At 18.9% G+C, this 12,027-nt stretch overlaps 2 protein-coding genes across 4 annotated transcripts; one reads left to right on the forward strand and one right to left on the reverse strand.

Moving 5' to 3' along the window:
* Positions 1–2,828: 2,828 nt before the first annotated feature.
* LOC107999942 (alpha-(1,3)-fucosyltransferase 10) lies at positions 2,829–6,347 on the forward strand. Of its 2 annotated transcripts, none has more exons than XM_062078965.1 (7): positions 2,829–3,703; positions 3,905–3,944; positions 4,041–4,159; positions 4,565–4,784; positions 4,878–5,067; positions 5,194–5,392; positions 5,728–6,347. In XM_062078965.1, exons 1-7 carry the CDS (start codon positions 3,620–3,622, stop codon positions 6,205–6,207), a joined length of 1,332 nt encoding a protein of 443 aa, XP_061934949.1. In that variant the 5' UTR covers positions 2,829–3,619; the 3' UTR covers positions 6,208–6,347. The 2 variants fall into 2 exon arrangements, with proteins under 2 accessions (XP_061934949.1, XP_061934950.1); XM_062078966.1 differs by having other exon boundaries at positions 5,194–5,371.
* On the reverse strand, positions 4,433–12,025 carry LOC108000033 (tubulin-specific chaperone D). Of its 2 annotated transcripts, XR_009831015.1 has the most exons (10): positions 11,534–12,025; positions 9,770–11,453; positions 9,346–9,549; positions 9,069–9,233; positions 8,712–8,836; positions 8,280–8,633; positions 7,869–8,171; positions 7,477–7,795; positions 5,210–5,342; positions 4,433–4,763 (listed from the first exon to the last, which is right to left on the reverse strand). XR_009831015.1 is itself a non-coding variant. In XM_062078962.1 (9 exons), exons 1-8 carry the CDS (start codon positions 11,873–11,875, stop codon positions 7,514–7,516), a joined length of 3,459 nt encoding a protein of 1,152 aa, XP_061934946.1. In that variant the 5' UTR covers positions 11,876–12,025; the 3' UTR covers positions 4,433–5,342; positions 7,477–7,513. The 2 variants fall into 2 exon arrangements, 1 of the variants encoding a protein (XP_061934946.1); XM_062078962.1 differs by having other exon boundaries at positions 4,433–5,342.
* Between the last annotated feature and the right edge of the window lie 2 nt (positions 12,026–12,027).

Genomic DNA, 12,027 nt, shown 5'->3' on the forward strand with positions numbered 1-12,027 from the left:
AATTTTTTTAAATATATATTATTTTTAAATATATATATATTATTTACAGTGTTTTATATTAATAAAATTAAAATTTATCAAATTAAATTATAAAGTTATAATATTGGTATTTTCTTTATAATAAATATTAAAATTTTTAAATATGAAATATATTCAAGTTGTATTTAAAATAATTATTATTATTTAATTTAATTATTATTTTGAAAAAATATAAACATAAAAATATAAACATATGTTTTAAATAAATATTATATTATGATTAAATTTCATAAAATAAAACGATAAAAAAGATAATATCTTAAATTGAAATTAAAATGATTTCAATTTCAATAAATAAATTATATTGATTTTTTAATCAAAAATCATTTATAATTTTACGAAATTTTATTATGTATAATAAATATATGTATAATATAGAAATAAAATATACAAAAAGTAATTTGTTTTCAATCTTAACAAATCTTAATAATAATAATAAATTTAAATCTTTTTATATTATGTATATTCTTATTTATTTAAATTGACATATATATTTTAAATAATATATATATATATATATATATATATAATTTTATTATATATTAAATGAATTATAATAATTATTATTTTTATTTTTAATCTTTGAAATATATGATTATGGAAAAAATATATTTTTATCAATATATTGATATATGATTTTATTATTTATAAGTATAATTAATTTTTTTAATTATATTTTCTCAATAAAAGAAATACTCATTTATATAATTAAGAATTTCATTTTAATTCCTTAGACAATTTACAGTTAAACAGTATACAGTTATTTCGTCCTCTTTATGATACGATATAGACTTTCTGTGATAATTACCTTTTTCAAAGGTTATTTAAAATTTTATCAATTTAAATTTTTATATATATATTTTACTTAAAATCAAGTAAATATTTTTATTTAAAATATTTTAAATTAAATTAAAAATATTTAAAATAATAAAAATATTTATTATATATAATAAAAATCAATATATTTTCGTTCTTTCTTATCTTACTTCCTTATTTTCTTAAAGTATACCGTTAGTTTTGAATCAGTATATTATTTTATGAACGATGTCAAATATACATCAATGTAGAATATATGCATTCTTTCAGAATTGAATTTCTTAGAATATAATTTTAAATGGAATTATATTGCTATGGAATCAAATTTATCATTCTTAATATAATATTCTCCATTTATTTTCAAATAATAATACATTAAAATATCATTTAATTTTATAAAATTTAATAAAATTTGTATATTTTTTATTTTCTATACTTAAACAAATGTATATGATTAAATATTAATCATTAATTTAATGAAAAAGTTATTATATTTCTATAAATTTGTATTTAATTCTTCGTAAAATATTAAATAATATAATTTTCATATTTATGAATGATTAATTTATTACTTAATATTACATGAAATTCATGAAAAAATCAAATAATAATATATTTGATAAAGTTTTGTTAATAATAAATATTTAATTACTAAAAATTTTTATATAAATCAATCGAATATTTAGAATATAATTTTATTTCATTCAGGAAGTTTAAAACTTTGAAGCGTATCTAACGAGACATTTATACTGATTTCATTCTTCTGGCAAATTACGGACGCAGAACAGTTCTAAATTTCTTTCATTTGCGATTAAATTTGGACTTTTAATTTACACATATTATTTACAATTACAAAAATATAAAAATTACTTATTTATATGTCAGTCATATATTTTTATAAGTTATATTTTAATTTATTTTCATATTTCATATTATATACATACATACACATATACATACACATACACACACATTACATATATACATATATATTTGTAAAGAAAAATTCATATGTAAAATATTTTATTTTATAATATATATCATGAATATTTAATTTTATTAAAGTTATTATAATCGAATACTTATATACATGAACAATTTTATTATATATACATATATATATAAATATATATACACTGAATTTATATAAATCTAATAGATAGGAAGAAAAAAAGTAAAAAAATAAGATATAAGGTATAAATATAGCATAAATAGTAAAAGAAGATAAAAAATATATAAATATATCAATACATCAATAGAAAATTATTATTTAAACTATAACTATAATGAATTATAATTTTCTAAATATATTCGAATAATAATATAATATTGAATATTTAATAATATTAAATTACAAAACTTATAAAGCTTTTTTGTAATTTTAAATAAGTAGTTCACTGTTGTGGAGATAGCCTAGATGCATCTAACAACGTCGTTAGAGAAACTATAACTGATGAAGAGAAAGGAAGAATGAATAAAGAAAAGAAGAGAGTTCGTTGACCGTCAAAGAGAAGTCAGGAGCATGACTGTAACCGTGACTGTGATCGTAATCCTGATCGCATCGTGATCGTAACCATGACCGACTTGCTTTTACAGATCCTTAGAAAGTCTTGTATGTGTTCGCGAGAATAGGTAAGTAAATATATATATATATATATATATATATATACTATTTATATATATATATTTACTTACATTTTTATGAATATTATATAGTTTATATATCATATACATATAATCTTTATACGATTTATATATATAAAATATATTATATAAATAAATATATAAATATGATATTATAAAATATATAAATATACAAGAAAAATATATGTAAACATATTTACAAGTACAAAAGAAATCGTAATATATAATAGATTTATTTAGCTTATCACATTTTCATATATCTTATATAATTATTCTAAAAAAAATTTGAATTTAATTAATCAATCAAGATATATATTTTTTTTTATAAATAAATATTCTTCTAATTCTAAATAACATAATTTTAATAGTATAAAAATTTATTGAAATATATTCTTTTTTATTTACATATCTTGTAATATAAATGTAAAAATTGAATTATTAAAGCAATAATATTATAAATAAAAAATAATATTAATATATTATATTATTATAATAATAATATTATAAATAAAAAATAAAAAGTTTATGATTAGTAATAAAATTTAATTACAAAACTTTTTAATGACATTTAATATTTTAAAATAACTCATATATTATATTTATCTTTATTACTTTATTTAAATATAAAATTATTTTATTTTTTTATACATAATTTATTTCAGTTTCAATTATAATAAATAATTACAAATTATATATTGTAAAAATTAATAACTAATTTTTTATTATAAGAAATTGCTTTTTTTTATAAAAATATGACAAAACATTTATAACTTAACCTCAAATTTATTTTAGTTTTTACTATGCAATACAAATTATTTATGTCTTGTTAAATTTTTAAAACATTTTTTAAAAAATATTTTTTTAAAAAAATAATATTATAATTATAATAAAATTTAAGTAATTATATAACATAATATAAAATTTATTGTAAAGATAGCAATAAGAATAAATAATGTTTTAAAAACAAACAATATATTATTTTACTAAAATATAAATGTGATATAAATGTTAATAATATGTTAAAATGTAATATTTTAATCAAAATAAAAAAATAAATTATTAAGAAAACAGTATAACTAAAATAAATATTTTATTAATCATAAAAATTATTAACTATAAAATGCTGTATTTTTATTTTTCGCGAAGAATATATTTTATATTTGTAACAATTGTTGCTCTAAGTTTGAGTATAATAATTTATCAGGTATATTTATAATTAACTTTATAATTCCATAATATAATAATGAAATGTTTATAAAAAATTTTAATGATAATAATAAATTAATAATTTTTTTGATTTATAAATATATGCTTATTAAATAATATTTTAATATTATATAATTTATAAAGATAAGTTATAAGATAAAGAAAAAACAATTTTTATTAAAATTAACATTATTAACAGATATATTTAATTCAAATTGGTAATAAATTACATTATTCAGGTATATAAAATGTATCAAGTTTTTGATATTTTTATAAATATAAAACATAAATATTTAAATTATTGAATTAAAAAATATTTTAATTATATTTTTTAGACGTACCTGTAATTTTATGGTGGACACCTTTTGGAAATGATGAAAAATTACGGGACTGTGAAAATTATCAATGTTATTTCACAAGTAATCGATCTTTTCAATATTATAATCAAGTAAAGGTAATATACTATATATAAATTTTCATATATAATTATAATTTAACTTAAATATAAATTCTGAAAAATAAAGATTTAAATAATTTCAATTATTTTTTTAAATTTAAAATAAAGTTAAATATATATTACAAATTGAATAATTATTTTATTTTGTCATTCATAATCATTAAAATTGTTATGAGTTATTAAGAATTAAAATAATTATAAATTAGTAATAATATTAATAAATAATAAATAATATTAATAAATAAGAATTAATAAATAAGAATTGATCAATTTATTATTATAAGATTAATTATTAAAAATTTATTAAATTTCATAATATATATAAATGTAAAAATTGCTTGTATTTGTTTTTAAATTAATTGAGATCATGTTTCAAGAATTCATATTATTTTTAATTTTCAGAGTTTCCTGTTTTATGGTAGCAGTTTTCAAATTAATGATTTACCAAAATGGAAATCCAATGAGATTCCATGGGGTTTATTTCATGAAGAATCTCCTAGAAATAATCCAATCTTAGTCCAAGAGGAAACTCTGAATCTTTTTACATATTCCTCAACATTTAGTAGATTTAGTGATATACCTCTTACTCTTGTAGATCTACCTGGAATTACAGAATTATTAAGTCAATATAAAAAATTAAAAATCCTAAAATAGTATATAATGTTATAAAAAATTATGTTTTTATATATAGTAATATAACTTATTGGTTTCACAGGTAGAAAATATTTTGTATCGACCAAACAAAAAACTAAATTAATGTATGAAAAAAATTTAGCACCATTACTTTACATACAATCTAATTGCGATACTGCAAGTAATAGAGATAATTATGTAGCTGAATTAATGAAATATATACATGTAGATTCATATGGTACATGTTTAAATAATGCTCAACTTAATAAAAGGTAAAATATTATACACACACATTCATATATGTAGATTTAAATATTATACACAAACGTAGATTTAAATAAAATTAATTTTTTTTTATTATTTGTATAATGAGTTAATTATAACGTATTATTATATAGATTAAAGGAAAATTACCTTGAAGTATTAAATAGAGAAGATTTTCTTTCATTCAATGCCAATTATAAGTTTACAATAGCTTTTGAAAATGCAGTCTGTGACGATTATATCACTGAAAAATTATGGAGGCCTCTTATTGTTGGATCTATACCTGTATATTATGGATCACCATCATTTAAAGTATTAGTTAAAATTTATAATGTAACAATTATTTTATAATAATTTATAACATGATGCTTAATGTATCACATTAATTGATATTTTTTTATAAAAATTAAAAACTTTCTAATAAATTTCTAATAATGATTATATAACTTTCTAATTTCTTATTAAATATTAAAAAATCAATCAAATATTTTAATTTTATATTTAATTTTATTTGATGAAGAATTAATTATATGAATAAAAAAAATTATGTAATTTTTCATTAAATATATAAAACTTATTTTTAAAAATAAAAATAACAATTCAAATAATAATTCAATAAAATTGATTATATAATATAATACATATTTCTTCTTTTCTCTTTTTTTTAGGATTGGCTTCCAAATAATATGTCTGCTATTTCAATACTTGATTTCAAAGATCCAAGAAGTTTAGCCAACTTTTTGTACAATCTTTCTAATAATGAAATTGAATATAATAAATATTTATCACATAAATTAATTGATAATTATGATATACATAATGAAAGATTAAAAAAGGCATTAAAAAAAAATAAAAAATTGCTATCCAATGAATTTGGAAATTATGTTGAAGAATTTGAATGTTATGTTTGTAAAAATATACATAAAAAAAAAAAAACAAAAATTATTAATAAGAAACATTATAATTGTCCATTGCCAAAAAATCCATTAACAAATAAAATTGATTATTCTAATTCATGGACGAGACAATGGATTTTAGAAAAATGTAGTGCAAAAATATTAAATTATTATCTCCAAAATAATCTTACAATTAATATGGAAAATTTTGAAAGAGATAAAATAAAATTATATGATAGAAATGAATGTTAATCTAAAAAATTATTATTTTATATATGTAATAATAAATTATATATTTGTATTTTTTTATTTTCATTATAAATTTTGATACATAATCTATATTTTTACAATAAAAATAATATTTATAAAATTAATAAAAATCTAAAAAATTTTTTTTTTTATTTTATTCTTTTATTCCCTAACTTCATTTAAAAAAGAAGGTAATAAAAAAGAAAAAAGCATAATAAAATTATTTTTTAAATAAAATTCTTTATGTTAAAATTTCATGTTTCTGTTACATATATATACAAAAATTTTTTATACTTTATAATAAAAAATTTATCAATTTATAATAAAAAAAATTCATAAAATAATTTTTATATTTTGCAAAATATAAATGTTCATATTATAGTCATATAGTATATATCACTCATACTTCAACATAAAATAAAATAAATTAATCAATATAACATAGCTAATTAATACAGTTATTGTAAATTAAAAAATATAAAATAAAGTATAAAATATAAAACAAATAAAGAAAGTTGTAAATAAAATGTGTGAAATAAAATAAGAGAAATTTATAGATCACATATCACTAGCCATGAAAATAGAAAGAATATGGAATCAAAAGATAATATACATTATATTATTCATGTCAATTATAAATAATCTTATATAGTTTTTGTTTTGATTTTTAATCCAACTCAATTCAATTTTTACTTGATACAAATGCAATACAAAAAATAATTAAAAATGTTTTGAATAAGAATTTAGAAAAATATATAATTGTGATTATCTTAGCCCAAAATCAGCAAAAACATTTTGAAAAAATAATAATACTGTTCATAATTCTTGTTTATCATTTTAGAAGATATAAATTGAATAAATAATTGAAAGTATATTAATAAAAAAATAATCATTTCTTGTTTCTATTAACAAGATAATATACTGCTATTAACATATATTAATTTAAATAATATAATTTCTTGATATACAATATTACATCAAGATTATAAATTAAACATGAAATATGTACTGTAAAATGCAATATAAAAAAAGAAAGTATTTCTATAAAAATATTTTTAATTATTTTGAAAATATTTTCTAATAATTCTTATTTTTTTCTTGAAAATATTGAAGTTATATCTCAAATATTATTCTACATCATTAGAAATAAGAAAAATTTTAATTTGTATTTTAATCCCAATAAAATATTCTATATAAATTAATATTATAAGATAAATATATAAACATTAATATTATAAGAAAATAAGTATTTTATTTTTAAATTCTACTTACCAATTTAATTAAAATAAGGCAAAATTTGAAAGAAAAATTAATTTGTAAGCTTATTCTGTAAAATAGGAGCAGGTACTTTCATTAAATCACAAAGATGATTTCTTATGGGTCGCAATTCAGATACTGATTGTTCCCAATCAGTAATATTTAATTCAGTTAAAATTTGAATCAAATCCTCTTCTGGAAGATCCATTTCTTCCCCATAAAGAGTTAAAGCTTCATATGTTCTTGTTGCAGCTACTTTTCGTATACATTTATATTTATGACAAAGAAAAATACTTAACTGACAAAATGCTCTTTTTGCAACTGGTCCATGTAACTGTAAAAGTTGTTATCATCTTGAAATTATCTTATTATTTTTTAAATAAAATATTATAATATAATAAGTATACCTGCAAGAGCTGACAAAAAACATTTATACTGCTAATTAATAACTTAGTATTATTTGTAGTTTTTATTTCTTGTTTAAGTAATATTAAAATTCGTTCTGCAATTCCATTTTCAGAATTATCAAGAACAACTTGAATGCAACCAGAACTAAGTAAGCGATCCAAAAAAGCTAACATTGATGTGATCATTCGTTCGTTTTTATGACTTTCTTCAAAAATATCTAAAATTTTATAACACAAATTTTGAAGACCCAATTCATCTATTTCTTGTAAATAAGAAAATAATGAAACACTAGAATATTTAACCTGAAACAAAAAATTAAAAATATTATAATTAAAATAAAAAATATATTAAAAAATATAAAATATATGAAAGATATATTAAAAAAAACTTAATAATATACATTTCCATACCAAAGATTCACTTAAACCACCAACACTAAATATAATTCCTCGTAAAAGATTCATTGTATAAGGAGGATAAGATAACATTTTAATAAATCGTGGAAAAGTAGCTGACTCCATTCGCCATTCTATATTTTCTTTACATTCATCGTAAGGAAAAATCGTTTTTAATTCTGCATGATATGGAATGTTTGGTAAGGAAGGATCATTATGAATAAGAGCACTGAAAACAATTCCTGCTTGTGCTCGAATTCCATCAATTCTTTCAACAGCTTGTTGTGCAATTCCTCCAATTATATTTGCCATTAAATTTTCATTTAACACAGAAAATAATTTTGCTTGTGATATTAAATTTGTTAATATCTAAAATTATTACATTTTAATATAAATAATTTATTAAACATTATCATTATGTAAGTTTAAAATAATAAATATTTTTACATGTAAACCAGTCATTGCTGCTTCTCGTACCCAAGCTCCTATATCTCCACGACTATCTATAGTATATTCTTTCAATGCCAATAAATAACAATCATATAAATCATGAATATATATGTGCCACTTATCTGTTATAAAAAATATGAAAATATTATTTAAATAATATATATAAAGAATTAAATAATTATTCTAAAGTTTAATATATTATTTTATTTTAAAATATTTAAAAAAGTAATTTATATAATATTAATTTAAATTTTTATTTTTTATTATGTAAATATTTTTAATAAAGATTTAAATTAAAAACTTAAAATATTTTTAAACATTGAAATATAAATATTTAAGAAATAAAAAACAAACCTGCTTCTTTTATTCCCAGTGTTTGACAAATCATTATTAATGCATGAATAGCTTCTTTTCTACTTTCTGCCCATTTTAAAGTACTTTCTGATATTTTTGTACATTTAATAAGAGCTTCTATTATATCTTTTACTCTTTCACAAATTATAAATAAAGGAAAATAACCTATAAAAGAATAATTATTAATAAATAAATAATAAATATTAATAAATAATTAATAAATAATCATTAAAATCGATTAATTATTTAAATTGTTGTAATAAAAATTTTTAACAACCTATTGCTTGTGCAAAACCTATTCGTACAAGCTGATTATTTGACTGTAAATTATCAAGATAACGATTAATAACAATATTGCGATCTTGAGTGTTTATGTTTGCATAGTATTTTCGAAAAAATTCTGTGTGTGCTTCTGCAGCTTTTATTTTTACTATAGACACTTCATGTCCCAAACATTCTTCTAAAAGATTTTGCCAATCACCTATAAAAATTATATTTATTTAAATAATTTCTAATAATAATATAAATATATGTATATAATATATGTACATATATTTATATTATTATTACAAATAGTATATATATATATATTATCATTAATATCATATTATTTATATATATCTACAACTAATTTCTACATATGAATCTTTATAATTATATTTGAATCTAAATAATTATATTTATTACAAATATTAACTTACAAATAGTTTCAATAGAAATAGGAAAATTAACAATTGAGCATTTTTTTATAAGCACAGCACATGCTTGTTTCATTAATTCTCCTCCTAGACCTTTGAATTGTCCTCTTTTTCTAAAACTGCTAACTATATTTTTGATATTCTCTATAGCGAAAGGTCCAATTATATCTTCAATTTTTTCATTACAACTATTGAACAATGCTTCTAAAATTTCTGCAATAGCTAATACTGCACCATGTCTAATATTTAAATCAATAGAATTTAACATATCTAATAAACTTGGTAAAACTGTATCCCTAATATAATTAGAATCAATAGGAGTTAAATTAAAAAGCGTTTTAGCTGAAAGTTCTCTAATTGTTGTATCCCAATGTGTAATTTTTCTTGTAATTAAATGATCAATCAAAGATTTTGTATATTCTTCATATTGTGCAATTTGTGTACTAATCTTCAAATATGCATGATTTCTAACACCAACTTCAAAATAATCAGCAATTGTAAGTATTTCTATTCCATGTGGAAAATTTCCTTGTCTTCCTACATTTTCTTGAAATGCAGCAGAAGCAGCTCTTCTACAATTAATTTCTCGATCAAAACAAGTAACAACCAATAACATAGCTGCAATTTCTTTTACATAAGGTTGAATTATATCAGGATCATATGCTCTGGGAAATGACCAACAAATATAACATGCAGCATCTCTGATTAAATATCCAATTGAACCATAAGCTCTGGGTTCATCAAATACTAAGGCTTGAAGAACAACTGGTATTACATCATTTAAACGATGAGGAAGAAGAAGACCACGTCTTCCTAATTCTGCTAATGCCAAACAACCTCCATGCCAAGCAAAATCTGATTCTCTACCACAAAAAAGATTTAACACAAATCCCACAACATCATCTGCTAAATCCATTGGTAATCTTGCTGTTATTCTACCAATTCCTTTTGCAGCAGACCATCGTATTGTAATTGCTTTATCTCTAAGACCTTGTATAAGTTGTTCAATTATATCTTCTATTGTTGATGGAATATCTTGATCATCATGATTTAATGGAATATTTTTAGTATCTTCTACATTTTCTATGGTGTTATAATTAATATTAGTATTAGGTACTAAAGATATAGGTCTACTAGTTCTTTGATATCTCCATGAAGCCAACTTTGTTCCTAATAATACCAGTCCAATTCTTTGTACAACTTTCATTCCAAACTTACGAATAAGATCTGCAGGATTTTCATTTAAATGAAGTTGTAAAACTTTATCTAAAATTATTTGAATATATGGTTTAACATCTTCTCTTGCACTATGTTTTAATATTGCTGCTATAACTGCTAATGGACCATGTCTTAAAGGATCATTTTCTGCACATTGTAAACTCCACATTATCATTTCTTTTAAATATAATTTTTTAGCATCTGATCTTGTTAAAAAATTAGCAATTAAAAAAACTGCAGCTGCAGCACAAGCATCTTTTGATAAGCAAAATAATTTGCATATTTTTAAAATTCTAACTGTTATTGATTGTTCAAAATTAACATCAGAAACTTCTAAACGTGAAAGTGGAAATGGTATTTTTGAAATTATAGAAAGCCAAATTAAAAGTACATATCGAGTTTCCCATGTTTCTACATCATTTGGATTTTGTTTTTCTAACAATCGCAAAACAGGAAGAAGATCAGCTACCTAAATCAAATTAAATTACATATTTAAAAATTGAAATATAAAATATAAAAATTATAAAAGATTTGAATAAATCTACATACCTCATGTGGAAGATATGTAACAATTTTCTTGTATGTTTTAACAGACATAACAATGAAAATATACTTGAAAGCATTATGCCGCATAATTTCTGTAGAATTTTCATCTTTAATGATATCAAGCAGTGGCTGTAAAATATCATCCATATAAGGATCCAAGAGTTGTCTCTGATCTTGATATTGTGATAAAATAAAATTAAATCGATCTCGATTTTTTTCAATAAGACTTGGAGAAAGATCAACTTTTTTTAATTCACCAATTAAAAAAGTCACTTCATTAATTTCTTTAAAAGCATTAAATCCACAACCAATTATTTCTGATTCCGAACAATCATTTAACGCCATCTTTTTTATTTTCGTATCGTTTTGTATTATTCGAGAAAGTAATTACAGTCAATTAAAATTCATTCCTATACAATTAAGTTTGTATATGAAGGCCAAAAAATATGAAGAACAGAATCTTTCGAACGATTTCACGAAAAACGATGCCAAATTAT

This window comes from Apis cerana, linkage group LG8, assembly GCF_029169275.1.
Source record: "Apis cerana isolate GH-2021 linkage group LG8, AcerK_1.0, whole genome shotgun sequence".
Lineage (NCBI taxonomy): Eukaryota > Metazoa > Arthropoda > Insecta > Hymenoptera > Apidae > Apis > Apis cerana.